This window comes from Bombina bombina, chromosome 5 (assembly GCF_027579735.1).
Source record: "Bombina bombina isolate aBomBom1 chromosome 5, aBomBom1.pri, whole genome shotgun sequence".
Taxonomy (NCBI): Eukaryota; Metazoa; Chordata; class Amphibia; order Anura; family Bombinatoridae; genus Bombina; species Bombina bombina.
The window spans coordinates 844719676-844743499 of record NC_069503.1 but is presented as its reverse complement, the minus strand read 5'-3'; the positions used below and the strand labels follow the sequence as shown (position 1 = coordinate 844743499).

General features: G+C 40.7%; 1 protein-coding gene and 1 non-coding gene across 2 annotated transcripts in view; both read left to right on the top strand.

Annotated features, from left to right (window-relative positions):
* TMEM241 (transmembrane protein 241) overlaps nucleotides 1-23824 on the top strand; it is a 461780-nt gene that overhangs the window by 287328 nt on the left and 150628 nt on the right. Inside the window, exons 9-11 of the mRNA XM_053715869.1 lie at nucleotides 265-310; nucleotides 9521-9556; nucleotides 17141-17175. Of these exons, the coding sequence (XP_053571844.1) occupies nucleotides 265-310; nucleotides 9521-9556; nucleotides 17141-17175 (117 nt within the window). The remainder of the gene's footprint in view (nucleotides 1-264; nucleotides 311-9520; nucleotides 9557-17140; nucleotides 17176-23824) is intronic.
* Nucleotides 12336-12446, top strand: LOC128661893 (U5 spliceosomal RNA). The gene has a single exon (XR_008402666.1). It is a non-coding gene; the product is annotated as a U5 spliceosomal RNA (small nuclear RNA).

Here is a 23824-nt window from a genome sequence, read left to right as displayed (position 1 = left end):
GTAGCTCTCAGTACGGCACTGCCACTCTGGAGCTGACCTTAACTATCTGTTTAACACCATTTGCAGAGGTAAAACACATAGTTAAATTCAAGCAACACATTAGAGCGTTTTTTTTTTTTTTTTTGCCTTTTATGTCCTTTTAACTCTATTCCAATATGACACCAGCTTTAAGCAGTAAGCAGGTGTTTTGTACCTAGTATTTGTCAGATTCTAGATGTGCACTTCTGTATACATGTGTTACAATACCTTTTCTCTTATTTTTAGGATGTTACAAAGTTTTCCAGAAGTCTCAAAAGTCAAGCACATTAAGGTAACTTGCTAAAGTGAATAAATGAAAGCAAAGCATCTCTTAAATGCCTTGTTGATAGGGGTTACTGTGTAGTGATAAAAATGGACATTGCCAGTGGCTGTGTATGTGTTTATTAGTAAAGGAAAATAGTGAGAGAGTTGTAAAGTCTCATCATTTGCAGCTGTAATTTGTAGGACAGTCCTTGTTCCCTTATTTATATCTCATTTCTCCAACATAGGTGTGTCCGGTCCACGGCGTCATCCTTACTTGTGGGATATTCTCTTCCCCAACAGGAAATGGCAAAGAGCCCAGCAAAGCTGGTCACATGATCCCTCCTAGGCTCCGCCTACCCCAGTCATTCTCTTTGCCGTTGTACAGGCAACATCTCCACGGAGATGGCTTAGAGTTTTTTAGTGTTTAACTGTAGTTTTTCATTATTCAATCAAGAGTTTGTTATTTTCAAATAGTGCTGGTACGTACTATTTACTCAGAAACAGAAAAGAGATGAAGAATTCTGTTTGTATGAGGAAAATGATTTTAGCAACCGTAACTAAAATCCATGGCTGTTCCACACAGGACTGTTGAGATCAATTAACTTCAGTTGGGGGAACAGTTTGCAGTCCCTTGCTGCTTGAGGTATGACACATTCTAACAAGACGATGTAATGCTGGAAGCTGTCATTTTCCCTATGGGATCCGGTAAGCCATGTTTATTACGATTGTAAATAAGGGCTTCACAAGGGCTTATTTAAACTGTAGACTTTTTCTGGGCTAAATCGATTGATTATTAACACATATTTAGCCTTGAGGAATCATTTTATCTGGGTATTTTGATATAATAATATCGGCAGGCACTGTTTTAGACACCTTATTCTTTAGGGGCTTTCCCAAAGCATAGGCAGAGTCTCATTTTCGCGCCGGTGTTGCGCACTTGTTTTTGAGAGGCATGGCATGCAGTCGCATGTGAGAGGAGCTCTGATACTTATAAAAGACTTCTGAAGGCGTCATTTGGTATCGTATTCCCCTTTGGGTTTGGTTGGGTCTCAGCAAAGCAGATACCAGGGACTGTAAAGGGGTTTAAAGCTTAAAACGGCTCCGGTTCCGTTATTTTAAGGGTTAAAGCTTCCAAAATTGGTGTGCAATATTTTCAAGGCTTTAAGACGCTGTGGTGAAAATTTGGTGAATTTTGAACAATTCCTTCATGTTTTTTCGCAATTGCAGTAATAAAGTGTGTTCAGTTTAAAATTTAAAGTGACAGTAACGGTTTTATTTTAAAACGTTTTTTGTACTTTCTGATCAAGTTTATGCCTGTTTAACATGTCTGAACTACCAGATAGACTGTGTTCTGAATGTGGGGAAGCCAGAATTCCTATTCATTTAAATAAATGTGATTTATGTGATAATGACAATGATGCCCAAGATGATTCCTCAAGTGAGGGGAGTAAGCATGGTACTGCATCATTCCCTCCTTCGTCTACACGAGTCTTGCCCACTCAGGAGGCCCCTAGTACATCTAGCGCGCCAATACTCCTTACTATGCAACAATTAACGGCTGTAATGGATAATTCTGTCAAAAACATTTTAGCCAAAATGAACCCTTGTCAGCGTAAGCGTGGCTGCTCTGTTTTAGTTACTGAAGAGCATGACGACGCTGATATTAATATCTCTGAAGGGCCCCTAACCCAATCTGAGGGGGCCAGGGAGGTTTTGTCTGAGGGAGAAATTACTGATTTAGGGAACATTTCTCAGCAGGCTGAATCTGATGTGATTACATTTAAATTTAAATTGGAACATCTCCGCATTTTGCTTAAGGAGGTATTATCCACTCTGGATGATTGTGAAAATTTAGTCATCCCAGAGAAACTATGTAAAATGGACAAGTTCCTAGAGGTGCCGGGGCTCCCAGAAGCTTTTCCTATACCCAAGCGGGTGGCGGACATTGTTAATAAAGAATGGGAAAGGCCCGGTATTCCTTTCGTCCCTCCCCCCATATTTAAAAAATTGTTTCCTATGGTCGACCCCAGAAAGGACTTATGGCAGTCAGTCCCCAAGGTCGAGGGAGCGGTTTCTACTTTAAACAAACGCACCACTATTCCCATAGAGGATAGTTGTGCTTTCAAAGATCCTATGGATAAAAAATTAGAAGGTTTGCTTAAAAAGATGTTTGTTCAGCAGGGTTACCTTCTACAACCCATTTCATGCATTGTCCCTGTCACTACTGCCGCATATTTCTGGTTTGATGAACTGCTTAAGGTGCTCGATAGTGACTCTCCTCCTTATGAGGAGATTATGGACAGAATCAATGCTCTCAAATTGGCTAATTCTTTCACTCTAGACGCCTCTTTGCAATTGGCTAAGTTAGCGGCTAAGAACTCTGGGTTTGCTATTGTGGCGCGCAGAGCGCTTTGGTTGAAATCTTGGTCGGCTGATGCGTCTTCCAAGAACAAGCTACTAAACATTCCTTTCAAGGGGAAAACGTTGTTTGGTCCTGACTTGAAGGAGATTATCTCTGATATCACTGGGGGTAAGGGCCACGCCCTTCCTCAGGATCGGCTTTTCAAGGCAAAAAATAGACCTAATTTTCGTCCCTTTCGTAAAAACGGACCAGCCCAAGGTGCTACGTCCTCTAAGCAAGAGGGTAATACTTCTCAGGCCAAGCCAGCTTGGAGACCAATGCAAGGCTGGAACAAGGGAAAGCAGGCCAAGAAACCTGCCACTGCTACCAAGACAGCATGAAATATTGGCCCCCGATCCGGGACCGGATCTGGTGGGGGGCAGACTCTCTCTCTTCGCTCAGGCTTGGGCAAGAGATGTTCTGGATCCTTGGGCGCTAGAAATAGTCTCCCAGGGTTATCTTCTGGAATTCAAGGGACTTCCCCCAAGGGGGAGGTTCCACAGGTCGCAGTTGTCTTCAGACCACATAAAAAGACAGGCGTTCTTACATTGTGTAGAAGACCTGTTAAAAATGGGAGTGATTCATCCTGTTCCATTAAGAGAACAAGGGATGGGGTTCTACTCCAATCTGTTCATAGTTCCCAAAAAAGAGGGAACGTTCAGACCAATCCTAGATCTCAAGATCTTAAACAAATTTCTCAAGGTCCCATCGTTCAAGATGGAAACCATTCGAACTATCCTTCCTTCCATCCAGGAAGGTCAATTCATGACCACGGTGGATTTAAAGGATGCGTATCTACATATTCCTATCCACAAGGAACATCATCGGTTCCTAAGGTTTGCATTCCTGGACAAACATTACCAGTTCGTGGCGCTTCCTTTCGGATTAGCCACTGCTCCAAGGATTTTCACAAAGGTACTAGGGTCCCTTCTAGCGGTGCTAAGACCAAGGGGCATTGCAGTAGTACCTTACCTGGACGACATTCTGATTCAAGCGTCGTCCCTTCCTCAAGCAAAGGCTCACACGGACATTGTCCTGGCCTTCCTCAGATCTCACGGCTGGAAAGTGAACGTGGAAAAGAGTTCTCTATCCCCGTCAACAAGGGTTCCCTTCTTGGGAACAATTATAGACTCCTTAGAAATGAGGATCTTTCTAACAGAGGCCAGAAAAACAAAGCTTCTGGACTCTTGTCGGATACTTCATTCCGTTCCTCTTCCTTCCATAGCTCAGTGCATGGAAGTGATCGGGTTGATGGTGGCGGCGATGGACATAGTTCCTTTTGCGCGCATTCATCTAAGACCATTACAACTGTGCATGCTCAGTCAGTGGAATGGGGACTATACAGACTTGTCTCCGAAGATACAAGTAAATCAGAGAACCAGAGACTCACTCCGTTGGTGGCTGTCCCTGGACAATCTGTCTCAAGGGATGATGTTCCACAGACCAGAGTGGGTCATTGTCACGACCGACGCCAGTCTGATAGGCTGGGGCGCGGTCTGGGGATCCCTGAAAGCTCAGGGTCTTTGGTCTCGGGAAGAATCTCTTCTACCGATAAATATTCTGGAACTGAGAGCGATATTCAATGCTCTCCAGGCCTGGCCCCAGCTTGCGAGGACCAGGTTCATACGGTTTCAATCAGACAACATGACGACTGTTGCGTACATCAACCATCAGGGGGGAACAAGGAGTTCCCTAGCGATGGAAGAAGTGACCAAAATCATTCTTTGGGCGGAGTCTCACTCCTGCCACCTGTCTGCTATCCACATCCCAGGAGTGGAAAATTGGGAAGCGGATTTTCTGAGTCGGCAGACATTGCATCCGGGGGAGTGGGAACTCCATCCGGAAATCTTTGCCCAAGTCACTCACCTGTGGGGCATTCCAGACATGGATCTGATGGCCTCTCGTCAGAACTTCAAAGTTCCTTGCTACGGGGCCAGATCCAGGGATCCCAAGGCGGCTCTAGTGGATGCACTAGTAGCACCTTGGACCTTCAAACTAGCTTATGTGTTCCCGCCATTTCCTCTCATCCCCAGGCTGATAGCCAGGATCAAGCAGGAGAGGGCGTCGGTGATCTTGATAGCTCCTGCGTGGCCACGCAGGACTTGGTATGCAGATCTGGTGAATATGTCATCGGCTCCACCTTGGAAGCTACCTTTGAGACGAGACCTTCTTGTTCAGGGTCCGTTCGAACATCCGAATCTGGTTTCACTCCAGCTGACTGCTTGGAGATTGAACGCTTGATTTTATCGAAGCGAGGATTCTCAGATTCTGTTATCGATACTCTTGTTCAGGCCAGAAAGCCTGTGACTAGAAAGATTTACCACAAAATTTGGAAAAAATATATCTGTTGGTGTGAATCTAAAGGATTCCCTTGGGACAAGGTTAAGATTCCTAGGATTCTATCCTTCCTTCAAGAAGGACTGGAAAAAGGATTATCTGCAAGTTCCCTGAAGGGACAGATTTCTGCCTTGTCGGTATTACTTCACAAAAAGCTGGCAGCTGTGCCAGATGTTCAAGCCTTTGTTCAGGCTCTGGTTAGAATCAAGCCTGTTTACAAACCTTTGACTCCTCCTTGGAGTCTCAATTTAGTTCTTTCAGTTCTTCAGGGGGTTCCGTTTGAACCCTTACATTCCGTTGATATTAAGTTATTATCTTGGAAAGTTTTGTTTTTAGTTGCGATTTCTTCTGCTAGAAGAGTCTCAGAATTATCTGCTCTGCAGTGTTCTCCTCCTTATCTGGTGTTCCATGCAGATAAGGTGGTTTTACGTACTAAACCTGGTTTTCTTCCAAAAGTTGTTTCTAACAAAAACATTAACCAGGAGATTATCGTACCTTCTCTGTGTCCAAAACCAGTTTCAAAGAAGGAACGTTTGTTGCACAATTTGGATGTTGTTCGCGCTCTAAAATTCTATTTAGATGCTACAAAGGATTTTAGACAAACATCTTCCTTGTTTGTTGTTTATTCAGGTAAAAGGAGAGGTCAAAAAGCAACTTCTACCTCTCTCTCTTTTTGGATTAAAAGCATCATCAGATTGGCTTACGAGACTGCCGGACGGCAGCCTCCCGAAAGAATCACAGCTCATTCCACTAGGGCTGTGGCTTCCACATGGGCCTTCAAGAACGAGGCTTCTGTTGATCAGATATGTAGGGCAGCGACTTGGTCTTCACTGCACACTTTTACCAAATTTTACAAGTTTGATACTTTTGCTTCTTCTGAGGCTATTTTTGGGAGAAAGGTTTTGCAAGCCGTGGTGCCTTCCATTTAGGTGACCTGATTTGCTCCCTCCCTTCATCCGTGTCCTAAAGCTTTGGTATTGGTTCCCACAAGTAAGGATGACGCCGTGGACCGGACACACCTATGTTGGAGAAAACAGAATTTATGTTTACCTGATAAATTTCTTTCTCCAACGGTGTGTCCGGTCCACGGCCCGCCCTGGTTTTTTTAATCAGGTCTGATATTTTATTTTCTTTAACTACAGTCACCACGGTACCATATGGTTTCTCCTATGCAAATATTCCTCCTTAACGTCGGTCGAATGACTGGGGTAGGCGGAGCCTAGGAGGGATCATGTGACCAGCTTTGCTGGGCTCTTTGCCATTTCCTGTTGGGGAAGAGAATATCCCACAAGTAAGGATGACGCCGTGGACCGGACACACCGTTGGAGAAAGAAATTTATCAGGTAAACATAAATTCTGTTTTTCACATAATTAAATCTGGGACTGCCCACCTCCTGGAACACAAGTCTACCTCAAGGTATCTTAAAGTGACATTAAACACTAAATAAATGCTAGATAGAATGATGCATTCAGAGAAAAGTTTAGTCTGAGAATAACATGTAGATGTAATTTAAAAGTTTCATTAGCTGTTTAACTATTGACAAAAGTTTTAGGGTCTATAAAACAATGGGAACCGCCAAACGTTGTTTGTGAGTTAACCCTTTTCCTGGCGTTAGTATGTTCTATGCTGTCCTAATTGGGCTTTAGTGACGTTAGGATGGCACGGTACGTCCTAGCCTTTGGCTGTCCTAAAGCCATAGCCATTTTGTAAATGGGATTGTGGGCTGGAGGGTCTGCCTAGTATCATAGGCACCCCCTCCCGACCGGATCCCATCATTGAAATCATGTGATGGCATGAACGATCACGTGATTTCAATTTTTACTTATTTGTTTACAGTTCCAATGTAGACAAATAAGTCCCGTCAAGAAAGGGTTAAACAGCCAGATGTTTAAAGAAAATGCCAGACCTCATGAAGAACTTTCAGCTACACCCATGTAACGCCCCTGTTCAGTCCACCAGCAGAGGCTGGGACTTTCATTTTACAGTAAGGAAAACAATACACTTTTAAATTTTTTTAAAAGTATACATTTAACAGCATTTTAGCACATGCATTGTAGTTTTATTACAATTTCCACTGTGTAAATAATATCTTTTTGTTTTCTTTCAGCCAGATTACGAGTTTTGCGTTATGGCTGCTCGCTAATTACTTGTACGTTATTTTCACCGCTCACCTTTCATAGCGCTGCTATTACAGGTTTGCAAAAAGCAGGCTTTTGCGAGCGATATGGTTGCGTTGAGCTCCATACCTCACCCAAATACCGCACGATTTCTCCATAGACATCAGTGGGGAGAGCCGCCAAAAAAAAAGCCTAACACCTGCGATTGCAGAAACAAAACGCAGCCCCATTGATGTCTATGGAGAAAGGTTTAAAGGTAACTTTTTCTAACACCCTAACATTAACCCCACGTCTAATCACCCCTAATCTGCCGCCCCCGACATCGCCGCCCCCTACATAATGTTATTAACCTCTAATCTGCTGCCCCCAACAGCCGCCACCTACATAAAACTATTAACCACTAATCTGCCGCCCTTAACATCGCCGCCACATAAATAAAACGATTAACCCCTAATCTGCTGCACCTAACATCGCCGCCACTTACATTACAGTTATCAACCCCTAAACCTCCGCCCTCCCACATTGCAAACACTGTTTAAAGATTATTAAACCCTAATCTTCCGTCCACCCACACCGCCGCTATAATAAACCTATTAATCCCTAAACCTAACCCTAACGTAACCCTAACACCCCGTAACTTAAATAAAATTTAAATAAATTTAAATAAAACTTACAATTATTACCTAAATAATTTCTTTTTAAAACTAAATACCTATAAAATAAAACCTAAGCTAGCTACAATATAACTAATAGTTATATTGTAGCTAGCTTAGGTTTTATTTTTATTTCACAGGTAAGTTTGTATTTATTTTAAAGGGACAGTATACACTCATTTTCATATAACTGCATGTAATAGACACTACTATAAAGAATAAGATGCACAGATACTGATATAAAAATCCAGTGTAAAACTGTTTAAAAACTTACTTAGAAGCTGTCAGTTTGGCTCTGTTGAAAAGGTAGCAGGAAATCCCACTGCGAGTGGCAAATAAGACACTCCCCCTCCCCCTTCTTTTGCATATGAAAAGACCCTTTACACAAACAGGAGCAAGCTGGAGAAGGTAGCTGACGGTATTCACATAAAACTTTGGGGCTTGGTTAGGAGTCTGAAAATCAGAGCAATGTTATTTAAAAATAAGCAAAACTATACATTTATTTTAAAAAAAAACTTTATGGGCTATATAAATAGATCATCTACAAAACATTTATGCAAAGAAAAAATGAGTGTATAATGTCCCTTTAACTAGGTAGACTAGTTAGTAAATAGTTATTAACTATTTACTAGCTTCCTAGTTAAAATAAATACAAACCTGTGAAATAAAACCTAACATTACAATAAAATAAATTAAATTAATCAAATAATAATATTAATAATTAATAATATTTAAATAGTGTTTGCGCTGCAGGAAGGCAGTGGTTTAGGGGTTAATAGATTTATTATAGTGGCGACGATGTCGGGAAGCGGTGGAATAGGGGTTAATACATTTTTTCAGTGGCGGCGAAGTCCGGAGCGGCAGATTAGGGGTTAATAATTTTATTATAGTGTTTGCGATGCAGGAGGGCCTCGGTTTAGGGGTTAGTAGGTAGTTTATGGGGTTTAGTGTACTTTTTGACAGTTTAGTTATGAGTTTTATGTTACAGCTTTGTAGCATAAAACTGAAAACCTACTGACTTTAGATGGCTGTACGGATATTGTCATTTTAGGCTGTAGCGCTCCCTTTTTGGCCTCACAGCAAAACTTGTAATACCAGCGCTATGGAGTCCCATTGAAAAAGGACTTTTCTTAAAGTGCGGTACTGATGTTGCGTGACGGCCAAAAAAGTTTGCGGTACAACTATTCTGACAAGACTTGTAATAGCGGCGTTATGGAAAAAGCATCGTATAACAATGCTTTTTCACTCATAAGGCCAAACTCGTAATCTAGCTGTTTGTAATTTCAATATAAATTTTACTTTTTCCTTAAAATATGATTTTATCAGAACTATTTTGTTATGAGTTTAAATGCAATTTAACAATACATTTTTTTACTATGGTTTTTAGTCAGTATTTCATTTATTTGTTTCATACAATGTTTAAATTAATATTTTTGTGAGCCCTATTGCATCTCCTTTACATACGTAAAAGCAGGGAATGGCCCTTTGCAATGCACACTGATTTAAAAAGTAAATCTTTAGAACACTAGGGGCTTCCTGATACTGGCTAGATTTATTAGAGTCTCTTGCAAGCCCAGTGACCTTTCAATAATCCAAGTCGTGTCTGAGACACAGAGCAAGAGACAGAAGTCTAGCAAGTTAGTATTATCTGTGTGTGTTTGTATTATATGGTGTTTACTATATTTGTTAATACATGATTACTGTTTAACATTCTTCCTTTTTCCCCCAGTGAACTTGATCAACAATACATAAATTATGTTTTCAGGTATATATAAAGCTTTGATACTATTATTGAAGTCCTACTGTTTCTAAAATGTATTGCTATGTGTTTGCTCTTGCAAAGCCTGTTGATTTTTTTAAATTTATTTTTTTCTTCATAAATAGGGAGAGTCCACAGCTGCATTCATTAATTTTGGGAATTCAGAACCTGGCCACCAGGTGGAGGCAAAGACACCCCAGCCAAAGGGTCAAATACCTCCCCCACTTCCCTCATCCCCCAGTCAATCTTTGTCTTTCGTCACAGGAGGTTGGCAGAGAAGTGTCGGAAGATTTAAGATAGTCTCTTATGGAGCGTAGTACTCTTTGAAATGGGACTGGAGTTTTAAGTAATCCTGTTAGCCTCTCAGTGAGAGCATGGATGAATATTAGAGTCCGGAGATGCAGGAAAAGTCTTTCTGCGAAACCATCCCGACTCATGTTAAGAGCTCCTTAGCAATCAGCTTTGACGAGTTTCACTGCCTGCTATCTTCACTCAAGTCCATGTCAGAAGTGAAGCTACTATCTGTCACACTTGAAGGACCGTGTTCCTGTTCCACGGCTTACAGTCCAGTAAGATCGTTTCATTTTACTTCGATGATGTGAATGTAATGTAAACAAAGAAGTCAGGGTCTCAGTGGGACTTCTTTATCTTTATGGAATCATGGGTTAATATCTCCTGAGGGGGGGTATTGAACAGGGGGGGACTTTAATCATGTTTGTGTCACGCCGCACCGCTCTAGCCGTTGCTAGGGGCGCGGCGTCTCCTTCCTGCTCGTTGCCAGGGGCAGTGTCGCCTCAGGATGCGTGCAGCGCTGACGTCATCGGCTTACGCTCCTGATGCTGGTGGGTCCTCACTGGGGCGAATCCTGCGCCTATTTGAACTGCTCACTAACGATCTGTCACTGCCCAAGTATAGGTGTCATTCTGTGTGCTCCTGGGTGTGACAGATCGTTCTATCTACTGATTCACTGCTGCTGATTCCTGCCTGCTTACTGACTATTCTACCTGGTTAACCCATAAATTGCTGGACTGATTTACTGCTGCTGATTCCTGCCTGCTTACTGACTACTCTACCTGGTTAACCCCTAAATTGCTGGACTGTTATACTGCTGCTGATTCCTGCCTGCCTACTGACATCTCTACCTGGTTAACCCCTAAATTGCTGGTCTGTCTCTTTGTTGCCGAACCCTGCCTGCCTGACAATTCTAGTGGTGTGCCCTTGGACTGCTTTGCTGTTGCTGCTGGGGACTGTCCTGCCTGTGGTGAGTGATGCTCTCCTCATCTTACTACTTTCTTGCTCTGGGATATTCCCTATCATTCCAGCTCGACGCCAGGATAACAAGACTACTGGCCGAGTTCGGTCTGATAGAGGAGTATCCCACGAGCATTGCAGTTTATGTGATTCTGTCTGCTAATGTGTAGTGAAAATTGGGCTCGTGGCTATATCGGAACATAACAGCCTTTTTGTCAGGCTGTGCAGCCCTGGTATACCTTGTGACTAGGCATGGTCACGTTCTGTTCTCCTTTTCCGTATTCCTGACCATGTAGTGATGGAGAGAATCTGTTCGCTAGTTGTCTGGGTCACAGGAGGTGATGAGTGCCCCAGCCATTGGGGGGGTGTAAGGTGCCGTTTTTATTTTTTTCTATCCAGAATTGTCTATCACCAAGTTATGGAGGATTCTGATTCAGACTCTACTTCTTGCGAAGAGTATGAAATGGCCGTATAATCCATGCTCATCAGATATGTTCCAAATTCCATTTTTGAGTGCTCTCTTCTCCCGGAACAGGGAACTTAGAGTTTGCTGAGCCATCTGCCCCTGGGGATCCCATATCCCCTGGGGATCCCATATCCCATGAGGGTTAAAACCTTCCTTGGCTACACAAGCAGGTGTCCCTAATGCCGTTACCCCTTGTTACCTCCAGAGGTTACGGCATGGCTCCGCATGGCCATATCTATGGCGTTGGTGCATTTACATCTCCCAGAGAGGAAGGTGTTGCTGAGATACTGTCCATGTTCTGCTAACCAGGGCTCGTCAGGCGTGGGATCGTCTTGGTCTGGTCAGCCATTTGGGGGAGCGATTTCCTCAGAAGCTTCAGGGGTCCAACCCTTGGGCCTGGGTCGTCACTTGCCCTGGCGGAGGTAAGTCTTGCTTTTCATTATAGACTGGCGTGCCTTCGTGTCCTGCTGCGGCATGTTTTGGCTGTGCTGGAGGATCCCAGTCCTAATAGGTTGGGGGATCCGCAGTCTTCTGTTCCAGACGGCAAGCTGTTTTAGACGTTTGGGGATGCAGTTAATCTCCTTATAATCTCCAATTTTCTTTTTTTTTTATATCTTATTCCTGTTCTGAGCTTTGAAGGAATGGGGTCTCTGATGAGCTGGTCCTGTTAGTGTACCCATTCTTCTTAGGCGTTCACCTGTGGGTGCTGCCTTCTTTTTCTTTGATCCGGTTAGGATGTGTTTTATTTCTTTTGGAAGCTCTTGTCTGTTATTATTTTTCCGTTGGGAAACATTTCTTCTCTGGAATTTGATACTGGTGATTTTGTGGTCACTTGAGCACTTCCGCGGAAGCCGCATGTTAAGGTTTCAGTACATTGTTACAGTATGTCCTTAGTTTTGTTGATCCTATGGGATCTTGATTTTTCTGTGGCCTGGGTCAGTTTTGAATGCCCTATGTAGCAGGCTGGTCCTGGTCGGGCACTTATTTCTGTTCCTTACGGCTTATATCATCTACTTAACTGGCTGCCTGGTTGGATGGTGAGTCCCTCACCCAGATGTGGAGTTAGTTTCTCTTTGGGTTCTCTTCAGATCGAATATGCTTTTGCTTTTTGCTAGAGTTTTCTTGAAGTGGAACTTACATGAGCTTCAGTACATTTTTGAGGCTCTGCCCATGCAGGGCTACATATTGAGAGGAGGCCTTCCGTCCCAGTTGACAAGCTGGTTCTCATCTCCTCTTCTTTTAAGAAGGAGCATCAGACTAGGTGTTCCTTACAGCGAGTACCCTTTGGTCAGCTGTTTCAGGAAGTAGGACCTTTGGGTTTTTCTACTTCCGGGATTCCATCTGCTCCCATATTTTTGGAGTTTACAGATTAGGGTGTTCCCGTTTTTACTGGTTTTGCCCCTAATTAGACGTTTTTGGGTTTTTACCCATCTGGGGTTAGAATGTTAGTTCATTCGTTATTCCTCGAACTGTAGGGGCTTCCAGGATAAGGATCCTGAGAGGATCTTGGAGACTATAGTCCTATTTTCAAACCAGAATTTCTGGGGTGGAGCTCTGTTCTCTTGACGTTCCCTTAGTCTTTGGACTTAGTGCTCACCAGAGTGGCTGTGTGGCTCTCATCATTGCCTAGCACCGTTTTTAAATCGGGAGTTGTTTCCTGTTGTGGGTGTCTTAAGCACTCTGTGTGTGGGTCTCTTACGTGAGGGTTTTGTGTCCAAGGCTTAGTGGCAAGCTATGCTTCCTTGAAAGCTGAAGGTCAAGAGTTCAAATCCAGCTGTGGCTATGTTCTCTTTATAATGCATGTCCTACAAAAAATGTGCACAGTCTTTTATATTTACACTTTTTGAGTCACCAGCTTCTACTGAGCATGTGCAAGAATTCACAGACTACACGTATATGCATTTGTGATTGGCTGATTGCTATCACATGGTACAGGGGGAGTGGAAATATACATAACTTTGAAATTTGTTAGAAAAAAATCTACTACTTATTTGATATTCAGAGTAAATGCCATTGTATTGTCTTGTTATCTTGCATTTGTTGATCATGCAAATCTACTTTGTTTACTGGTCCTTTAAGTTGGTTCAGGGGCGGCCCTGTTCCCGGTTTCGGAAACCTATACGGTTCCTACCGGCGCATATTTTTCTCTTCTTAGAGAATTAGTCTTCTACTGGACCGACCGTAGTGGCTGGATGTTTTCTGTCATTTGTTACTTGACCTGTTGAGTCTGCCTACAGCTTTACGCGGCATGCCTGTGGCGGGTGTGCTGTGCGCGGGGGCGCTGTGCTGGTTTTATTTTCCCTACTTTGGGGTTGATTTGTATGGTGTTCCACCATGGCTTAGTGGCGGTCTATGCTCCTTGAAGCCTGAAGGTCAAGAGTCTAAATACAGCTGTGGCTGTAATTTTATTATGCTGGTCCTGCAAATGCTCTTGCCTAAGGCATCTTTATCCACAGAAGGCAGGTAGTTCCTCTACTGTTTTTCCAGGTTCTGGTCTTCTTTCCGGTCTTGGAGTCCTTCTTCTTTGAGCATGGTCCTGTGCAGTTTAATGCCTAGGGTTGACAATTTGGGCCGCTAGTCCTCCATTGCTGCAGGACGCCTGTGACTTTGGAGGAGAATACTCAGATATTTTGATACTGTTTCAGCTGCTTCCGGGGACAGTTTTGTCTTTGGTTGTTCTTTCCTAGGTGTGAGTTGGCTCTCTGCATAGGGGAGGGGGTTTCCTCTCCCTTTCAGTCTCAGGGCATTAATTAATCCTTGGTTTCTATGCAGATAGGGATTTCTCCCTTTGCCCTGTTGGGCGGTAGGGTTTTTTCATTGGTTTTGCCTTGTTTCATTCTGGTTTACTCTTTTGTAGTTACCTTTGGGGTTTCTTCGCCCTAGTCTCTTATCTGAGTTCTTTTTCTTCCCTTCTGAGGGAATGTGGATGTTCCCCTTACTTTGGGTAGGGGGTGAGTTTGTTTTGCGGGCTGAGTGCCTGTGGAACTTTGTTTCCTCAGGGTCTTTTTGGTCTGGTCGAGGCTAATGGCCTGAGCGGTCTCTAGCAAAGTAAACAAAAGAAACACAAAAAGTGAGAGTTGCACACTAATCAGTAATTAGCTAGAGAACAGGTGCTTCCTAGAAAGATACATATGAAAACAACATAGAAAAGTATTTTCTATGTTGGTCTCTAGCAAAGGCCTTGCTGGTTCTAACTGTTGGGCAGTTACTTGGGCTGTTTCTTTTTGTCCCTTCGGCTTCTAGTGAAGCAGTTTTCTTTTCGGTAGTTTGGGTGTTTTCAGGCTGTGGTGCCCTCAAAATGGGCCACCTTTTGTACCCGCCCGTTTTGCATTCAGTGTCCTCTATAGCTTGGGTACTGTTTTCCCAAAAGTAATGAATGCAGCTGTGGGCTCTCCTTATTTATGAAGAAAAACTTAAATTATGCTTACCTGATAATTTTCTTTTCTTCAGACGGGGAGAGTCAACAGCTTCCCGCCCGTGTTTTTGTATGGGGCGGCTGTAATTTTTGTTTTTTGTTCTTCTGGCACCTTTTTCACCCTGATATTTCTCCTACTGTTCCTTGTTCCCTTGGCAGAATGACTGGGGGATGAGGGAAGTGGGGGAGGTATTTGAGCCTTTGGCTGGGGTGTCTTTGCCTCCTCCTGGTGGCCAGGTTCTGAATTCCCAAACGTAATGAATGCAGCTGTTGACTCTCCCCGTACAGATGAAAATTATCAGGTAAGCATAATTTAAGTTTTTTAATAACTACGTAGGTATATATGAATAATAGGTCTAATGTAAAATCTATTGACCAAGACAGGCACAGGAGTAAAACATTTTCTCTCTCTACTCAGAAATACTAAGTAATAGGGATGACAACCTTTATGGAAAATAGTTTAAGACCAGCTCTCTCAACATTATTTCAACAGAGATAATTATTTGAATTGTTTTGAAGATACTGGTTTCAAATTGTCATCATCTCCACATATATCTCTTTTGTTATAAAATATTATTACTCTAGATTTAGCAATTCTGAATCTTTGGATAACCACATGGGTAACTTAGGGACAGATCAGATCTTATACTATTGTTTAAAATCTGTAAAAGTTTCAAATACAATTTTAAAAAAGCCATCTATCTCCTTCACTTGAATCTAGGTATAGTCCCCAAATCCCAACGCTGTCTCCTTATCATTATCTTAATGTCAGTTGCCTTAGCTAGAAACTGGCAGAAACCAACAGCTCCCCTTTGGGAAGGAATAATTAATTTAATTGATCACTTTTGGAGAATGGAAGAGTTTGTCTATCGCTCCACCCTGCAGAGTGACCTATATTACTCTATCTGGGCACCAAGGGACACACTTTTCTCTAATTAAGATATACACGTTACATGTTCCCACACAATCCACACAAACCTTTTATTTTATTTTTTTTTTATTTTTTTTCTTGACTAACTCCCTATCCCCTTCCTTTTTTTCCCCTCTTTGTTTCACTTCTGTTTATAAGGTTTGATTTCTCTTCATAACTTGTCAGTTATATTGGCTTATCTCAACTTTTATAGAACTTTAATGTTGTGATTAACACCGTCCTAGACACTTATTATCTGTAGTGTTTCTTTATAACCGGACAAACTATATTAAATTATTATTACTTCTGTTTCCTTAAGTCTGATTACCGAATGACATGGACAACTCTATACTTTCTTTAAAGTTTTAATAAGCCCTACAGATAAGAAGACCTAAATTATGTTCTGAATTTGTTGACAACGATATTCCCTTGTTGCTATTATTTTTTTCAAGTGTTTCTCAAATATGGAATTCTATTGTAGGACCCTATTGGTCCTGTTTATGTATCTCTGTATTTTTAAAAATAAAGAAAAGATTAAATATAAAAAAGCCATCTAATATTAAAAACACATTTTACATAGTGCAATGTTTAAAAAATTTACTATTGTAAAACGAAATAGGAATGTCCTAAGAGAGGTTTATATTTATGTCATGTCTGTCTGATGAAGGGGTACCACCCCGAAACGTCATGTTATTAAATTTACATCTTTTTTCAAACGGTGAGTGCCTTTGCCTATATTTTTTCAAAGTATGTATGTATATATATATATATATATATATATATATATATATATATATATATACACACACACCCACAAACTAGGTTATGGTGAACAGGGCAGTGTATTTTATGTTTTCACTGAAGAAGTACCTTAGGTGAGATTGTTCAATTGAGAATTGCAAAATCTTTTTTTTGTTAAATCTGTTTTAAACATGGCACAAGACAGGTTTAAAGCATACTGTATCAGGGACATGACCAGGAACATACACAAAACATGAATTTTTAACCACTTTGTTGCTTGTAGCATAAATGGTCTTGAGAACCTCACGGGTGATTAGTTTGCGCTCTATAAGTACCCAATAGATAGATAGACCAGTTGTGAACAGGGGATTAATTCCTTGATTAATTATTATACTCATGCATCATGGCTTTAACCTTGATTGCCAGTAACAAAAACACAGTGTTTAACCCCTTTCATAACCTGTACACATAGCAGTAAATTGTCTCCCTTTACTACCTTTTGTATCTGGTGAGAGCAACATATGCCAAGGATTGAAAGGCAAGAATTCCCTGGCACAGAGGGAAGATGAGTGACCTACTACCTTTGACCTTTTGTACCTTTTCCCCTGTCACCATGCCAGGGCCTAAATGGCATTTCCCGGTTGTAAGGGCCTGTTTGCCAGGTGCCATGGTCCCTTGACTCTCTGTATTTATCTATCCTTGGCTTGGCAAGAGCAAACATTAAGAGAATTGCAGACACATTTTCTAATACTGATATTTTATAAATAAAATATAACACTCTTTCCCTGTATTTGTTGTATATTGCAGTGTGATACTGTTGGCATTTGCTTCTCATCCAACAGGTAAGATAATTCAATAACTGTAGATATCAAATCTTATTTATTGGAACATTTTTTTCTTACTATGTCATTTAATTAGTGACTGATTTATCACTGCCTAATTAACCTGACTATGCAGATGTTATTTTTATATGCATAATGTATAGCAAAGCACTGTATTGTAAAATATTTGTATGCAAAATAAATGTTTTAAAAGCTCTTAAAACTATCGTTTTGATTTCAAAACTGTTTTGTATTCCATGGAGATGCCTTTTGATACATCAAGTTTGCATATTTTATCTCCTTTGCTGTGGTCAAATGAGGACAGGTGAAATAAGCTCCTGCACTGATCAAATACTGTGTACACTGTGTGGCTTGGGGTTCTAAAACTTGCAAAATGCACTTTATCTTCCATGTGGGAATTGAAAAACAAACACTGGAATCAAATTACAGGAAATGAAGAAAAATTAAAAAAGCATTACAGTTGTTTTACTATTTACATTTTATGGAGAATTACATTTTAGTTTATCACTATAAATATGAAAACATGTGTGTGGAGTTTTGTTATTCGAAAATAAAAATATTTATAATATTATAATCCATCCAAAGGCCCGAGTGCCACAAAAGGGTCACCGGTAATTGTAATTGATATGCACTTCCCCTTGCTATATTGCTCGTCTAGTCCACCTTGTTAATAACATAAGAGAGTGCTTCTCTTGTTCTGGCCCATTCATACCCTCTTTGTACATAAAACATACATTTTTGTCAACCCAAAGCAATGCTAGAAAAACAAAGAGGGAGTGAGCGCTAAAATAGCTTAATAGGCTAAAAATAGTAATAGCTAAAGTAAAAGATTCACAATTTATTAAAGTACATATAAGGAGGGAGTGAGCGCTAAAATAGCTCAATAAGCTAAAAATCTTATATCTATAGTAAAAGATTCACAATTTAAAAATGTATACAAACATGAACAAGTCTAAAACATAGAATTAGAATAAAATACCTATCGCTAACATGGATCCATGGTATATCTAAAATGAAGATATAACAATATAGTAAATAAAACAATTATAAAACAAAACAAATGCAGAATATGTGGATCCTCTATGAATTAAGTAGGAGATCCCTTGCCTAGTGCAGATACAGGTGCATATATATCAACAAAGTTAAAATGATATAAATGGTGTACAGGTACCAAACCGTTAAAAATAGTGGGTGAAAATAATGTGAATAAAAATAATATTAATAGCAATGTCCAGTTCCTAAAACATCCAAAAAATGCAAAAATGCAAAAATATAAATAGTTCCAAATATGAGTGATATGTGATCCAACTGATTCGTATTGGTCTCGGTCCATTATGACTATCCCGCCACCTTTGGACCGAGACCAATACGAAGGAGAATGTAGAAGGATTCTAAGTGATGTGAAGACTTACCAAAGACTCTGCAATAACCCAAGAGCGAGATATAATAAAGAACTAGAGGACCTACTAATGAAGGCTAAGACACAAGGAATACTGAATAATAAGGAGCTTAACTACATCAAAGTCACACATCCAATAACCCCCCGGTATTTTATCAGCTACCAAAGATTCACAAGTCCATAAACAATCCACCAGGAAGGCCAATAATATCAGGAATAGGGTCTTTATCCTGTAACCTTTCTGAGTATGTGGACAAGAACCTACAGAAGTATGTGACGAGACTTCCATCGTACCTGAGTGACTCTACCCAAGTCCTAGCGACTTTAGACAATATTGTTTGGGATCCGAAATACATCATGGCCACATGCAATGTTACATCGCTTTATACAAGCATCCCGCATGAAGGCGGGATAGAATCGGTTAATTCATTCCTCATTAAGGATCAAGAACTACCAGAGGAACAACGCCTATTCATATTGGAAAGCATTGGTTTTATCCTGAATCACAACTACTTCTGTCATGATAACAAATTCTATAAGCAGCTATGTGGAACAGCAATGGGGACCAGGTTCGCGTTGAGCTATGCGAATCTGTATATGGGTAAATGGGAACAGATTTTCTGGGACTCATGCCCAGCCGGCGCGGACCTGGTCCTCCACTCCAGATATATTGACGATATATTGATAATCTGGAGAGGTTCACTGGAAGATCTGGAGTATACATTTGATGTAATGAACAAAAACAAAATTAACCTGAGGTTCACATATCAACATAGCTCCACTAGGATCAATTTTCTTGACCTGACCATTGAAATCAACAATGGTAAAATTGAAACATCGACCTTCTTTAAGGAGGTCGATTGTAACAATTATGTGCACAGCCTAAGCTGCCACCACCCAACTTGGAAGGCAAACATACCAAAGGGCCAAATGTTAAGAGTGAGAAAAAACTGCTCCAACCCCTCGAAATGGAAAGAACAAGCATGCATATTGAAACAAAGATTTCTGGATAGAGGTTATACAAAGGGAACCCTGGAAGAAAAAATTGACCAAGTTCGGAAAGTTGATAGAAAGGAACTGATTAAATACAAACTTAAACGTATGCAAGTTGAAGATATGAATACCATAGACGTACCCATGATCACAGAGTACTGTGCGAACAAACACATCATTGAAAAAATTATCAAAAAACATTGGACAATACTAAAGGAGGACGATGTAATTGGTGACAAATTGACAACACATCCGCGTTTCATCTATAGGAAGGCTAACAACCTAAAAACCTTATTAGCCCCAAGTATTCCGAGAAACAAGACATCAAACATAACAACAGATTATCAAGGAAAAAAAGATCAAAGGGTTTTTTCCTTGCCCTAGTTGCAAGGCCTGCAAAAATGGCTTAAAGATCAACCAATTCACATCCCACCACAAGGGAGAACAACATAAGATCCGGGACCTCATAAGGTACACTGACAAGGGAATAATATACGTAATATTTTGCACCTGCGGCTTACAATATGTTGGACAAACAACAAGAGCCCTCAGAGACAGAATCAGGGAGCACATTTTATGCATAGAAAAAAACAACACAGAGACTCCATTATATATAAACACTTCGCAACTAAACATGGAGGCAATATAAAAGATCTTAAATATTTTGGAATTGAGAAGATCAAAAACAGCTGGAGAGGAGGCAACCATGAGAGAAAACTATTATACCATGAGTCCAAATGGATTTTCACTTTGGATTGTCTGTTCCCTAAAGGGTTGAACCATAAAGAAGACTTATCTCATCTACTGTCTCTTAGAAAGGACTAGATAGATCTAGCCTTACTATCCCAATTTTATTTTTATTTTGACCGCATGTGTCATCACACTAGCTCTCACTTTAAATTATAGATCTGAAGAGATAGGTTGTTCTAATCTATACAGTTCCCCAATTTTTGGATGTATATATCCAAACAGGGACTAATGATGGTCTGATACTGTATAAGCCATGTAAGGCCAAGACGATGTGTACATTTTATATCTAAGTACCAAATATGGGGCCAAAACTCTCCCATATGATCCTTCCAACATCTAGGACATACTATGTATATATGTGGCTTTAGACACATATTTTTTAAATCAAATAGGTTAACACATTTGAATTGATTCACCATCGGTCTCACACATCATGATCTTCCCATATAGGTATACAGTTTTTATATTTCAAATGCATAACTGTTGCATTACACAATTGTCTTGGAAACCTAACTATCTATATTTCTTCCTCAGTAGTGATACCCCCCTTTTTTAAGGAAAATTTTAAAAGGGTTTTTACAGCTATGGACTCCTTTAACCAGTGTTTATTATTTTAGAGGTAACACTCTTACGGCTAGATTTAGAGTTTGGCGGTAGCCGTCAAAACCAGCGTTAGGGGGTCCTACTGCTGGTTTTTACCGCCCGCTGGTATTTGGAGTCAGTCATTAAAGGGTCTAACGCTCACTTTGCAGCTGCAACTTTTCCATACCGCAGATCCCCCTACGCCAATTGCGTATCCGATCTTTTCAATGGGATCTTTCTAACGTCGGTATTTAGAGTCGTGGCTGAAGTGAGCTTTAGCAATCTAACGACAAAACTCCAGCCGCAGAAAAAAAACAGGAGTTAAGAGCTTTTTGGGCTAACGCCGGATCATAAAGCTCTTAACAACTGTGCTCTAAAGTACACTAACACCCATAAACTACCTATATACCCCTAAACCGAGGCCCCCCCACATCGCCGCCACTCAATTAAATTTTTTTAACCCCTAATCTGCCTACCACACACCGCCGCAACCTACGTTATACTTATGTACCCCTAATCTGCTGCCCCTAACACCGCCGACCCCTATATTATATTTATTAACCCCTAATCTGCCCCCCTCAACGTCGCGACACCTACCTACACTTATTAGCCCCTAATCTGCCAACCGGACCACACCGCTACTATAATAAATGTATTAACCCCTAAAGCTAAGTCTAACCCTAACACCCCCTAAGTTAAATATAATTTAAATCTAACGAAATAAATTAACTCTTATTAAATAAATTATTCCTATTTAAAGCTAAATACTTACCTGTAAAATAAACCCTAATATAGCTACAATATAAATTATAATTATATTGTAGCTATTTTAGGATTAATATTTATTTTACAGGCAACTTTGTAATTATTTTAACCAGGTACAATAGCTATTAAATAGTTAATAACTATTTAATAGCTACCTAGTTAAAATAATTACAAAATTACCTGTAAAATAAATCCTAACCTAAGTTACAATTGAACCTAACACTACACTATCAATACATTAATTAAATACAATACCTACAAATAAATACAATTAAATAAACTAAAGTACAAAAAATAAAAAAGAACTAAGTTACAAAAAATAAAAAAATATTTACAAACATTAGAAAAATATTACAACAATTTTAAACTAATTACACCTACTCTAAGCCCCCTAATAAAATAACAAAGCCCCCCAAAATAAAAAAAATGCCCTACTCTATTCTAAAATTAAAATAGAAAAGCTCTTTTACCTTACCAGCCCTTAAAAGGGCCATTTGCGGGGCATGCCCCAAAGAATTCAGCTCTTTTGCCTGGGAGAAAAACATACAATACCCCCCCACCAACATTACAACCCACCACCCACATACCCCTAATGTAACCCAAACCCCCCTTAAATAAACCTAACACTAAGCCCCTGAAGATCTTCCTACCTTATCTTCACCACACCAGGTATCAGCGATCCGTCCAGGCTCCGATGTCTTGATCCAAGCCCAAGCGGGGGGCTGAAGACATCCATCCTCCGGCTGAAGTCTTGATCCAAGCGGGCAGAAGAGTCGATCCGGACCGGCAAACATCTTCATCCAAGCCGCATCTTCTATGTTCTTCCATCCGATAACGACCGGCTCCATCTTGAAGACCTCCAGCGCGGATCCATCCATCTTCACCGACGACTTCCCGGCGAATGAAGGTTCCTTTAAGGGACGTCATCCAAGATGGCGTCCCTCGAATTCCGATTGGCTGATAGGATGCTATCAGCCAATCGGAATTAAGGTAGGAAAATTCTGATTGGATGATGGAATCAGCCAATCAGAATCAAGTTCAATCCGATTGGCTGATCCGATCAGCCAATCAGATTGAGCTCGCATTCTATTGGCTGATCGGAACAGCCAATAGAATGCGAGCTCAATCTGATTGGCTGATCCGATCAGCCAATCAGATTGAGCTTGCATTCTATTGGCTGATCGGAACAGCCAATAGAATGCGAGCTCAATCTGATTGGCTGATCGGATCAGCCAATCGGATTGAACTTGAATCTGGCTGATTCCATCAGCCAATCAGAATTTTCCTACCTTAATTCCGATTGGCTGATAGAATCCTATCAGCCAATCGGAATTCGAGGGACGCCATCTTGGATGACGTCCCTTAAAGGAACCGTCATTCGTCGGGAAGTCGTCGGTGAAGATGGATGTTCCGCGTCGGCGGGATGACCATGGATCCGGAAGAAAGAAGATTGAAGATGCCGCTTGATAGAAGACTTCAGCCCGATCATGGACCTCTTCAGCTCCCGCTTGGATGAAGACTTCAGTCGGATCATGGACATCTTCAGCCCCCCGCTTGGGCTTGGATCAAGACATCGGAGGCTTTTCTGGATCGATCGGTGAACCCGGCGTGGTGAAGACAAGGTAGGGAGATCTTCAGGGGCTTAGTGTTAGGTTTATTTAAGGGGGGTTTGGGTTAGATTAGGGGTATGTGGGTGGTGGGTTGTAATGTCGGGGGGGGTATTGTATGTTTTTTTTTACAGGCAAAAGAGCTGAATTCTTTGGGGCATGCCCCGCAAAGGGCCCTTTTCAGGGCTAGTAAGGTAAAAGAGCTTTTCTATTTTAATTTTAGAATAGGGTAGGGCATTTTTTTATTTTGGGGGTCTTTGTTATTTTATTAGGGGGCTTAGAGTAGGTGTAATTAGTTTAAAATTGTTGTAATATTTTTCTAATGTTTGTAAATATTTTTTTATTTTTTGTAACTTAGTTCTTTTTTATTTTTTGTACTTTAGTTAGTTTATTTAATTGTATTTATTTGTAGGTATTGTATTTAATTAATTTATTGATAGTGTAGTGTTAGGTTTAATTGTAGGTATTTTATTTAATTAATTTATTGATAGTGTAGTGTTAGGTTTAATTGTAACTTAGGTTAGGATTTATTTTACAGGTAATTTTGTAATTA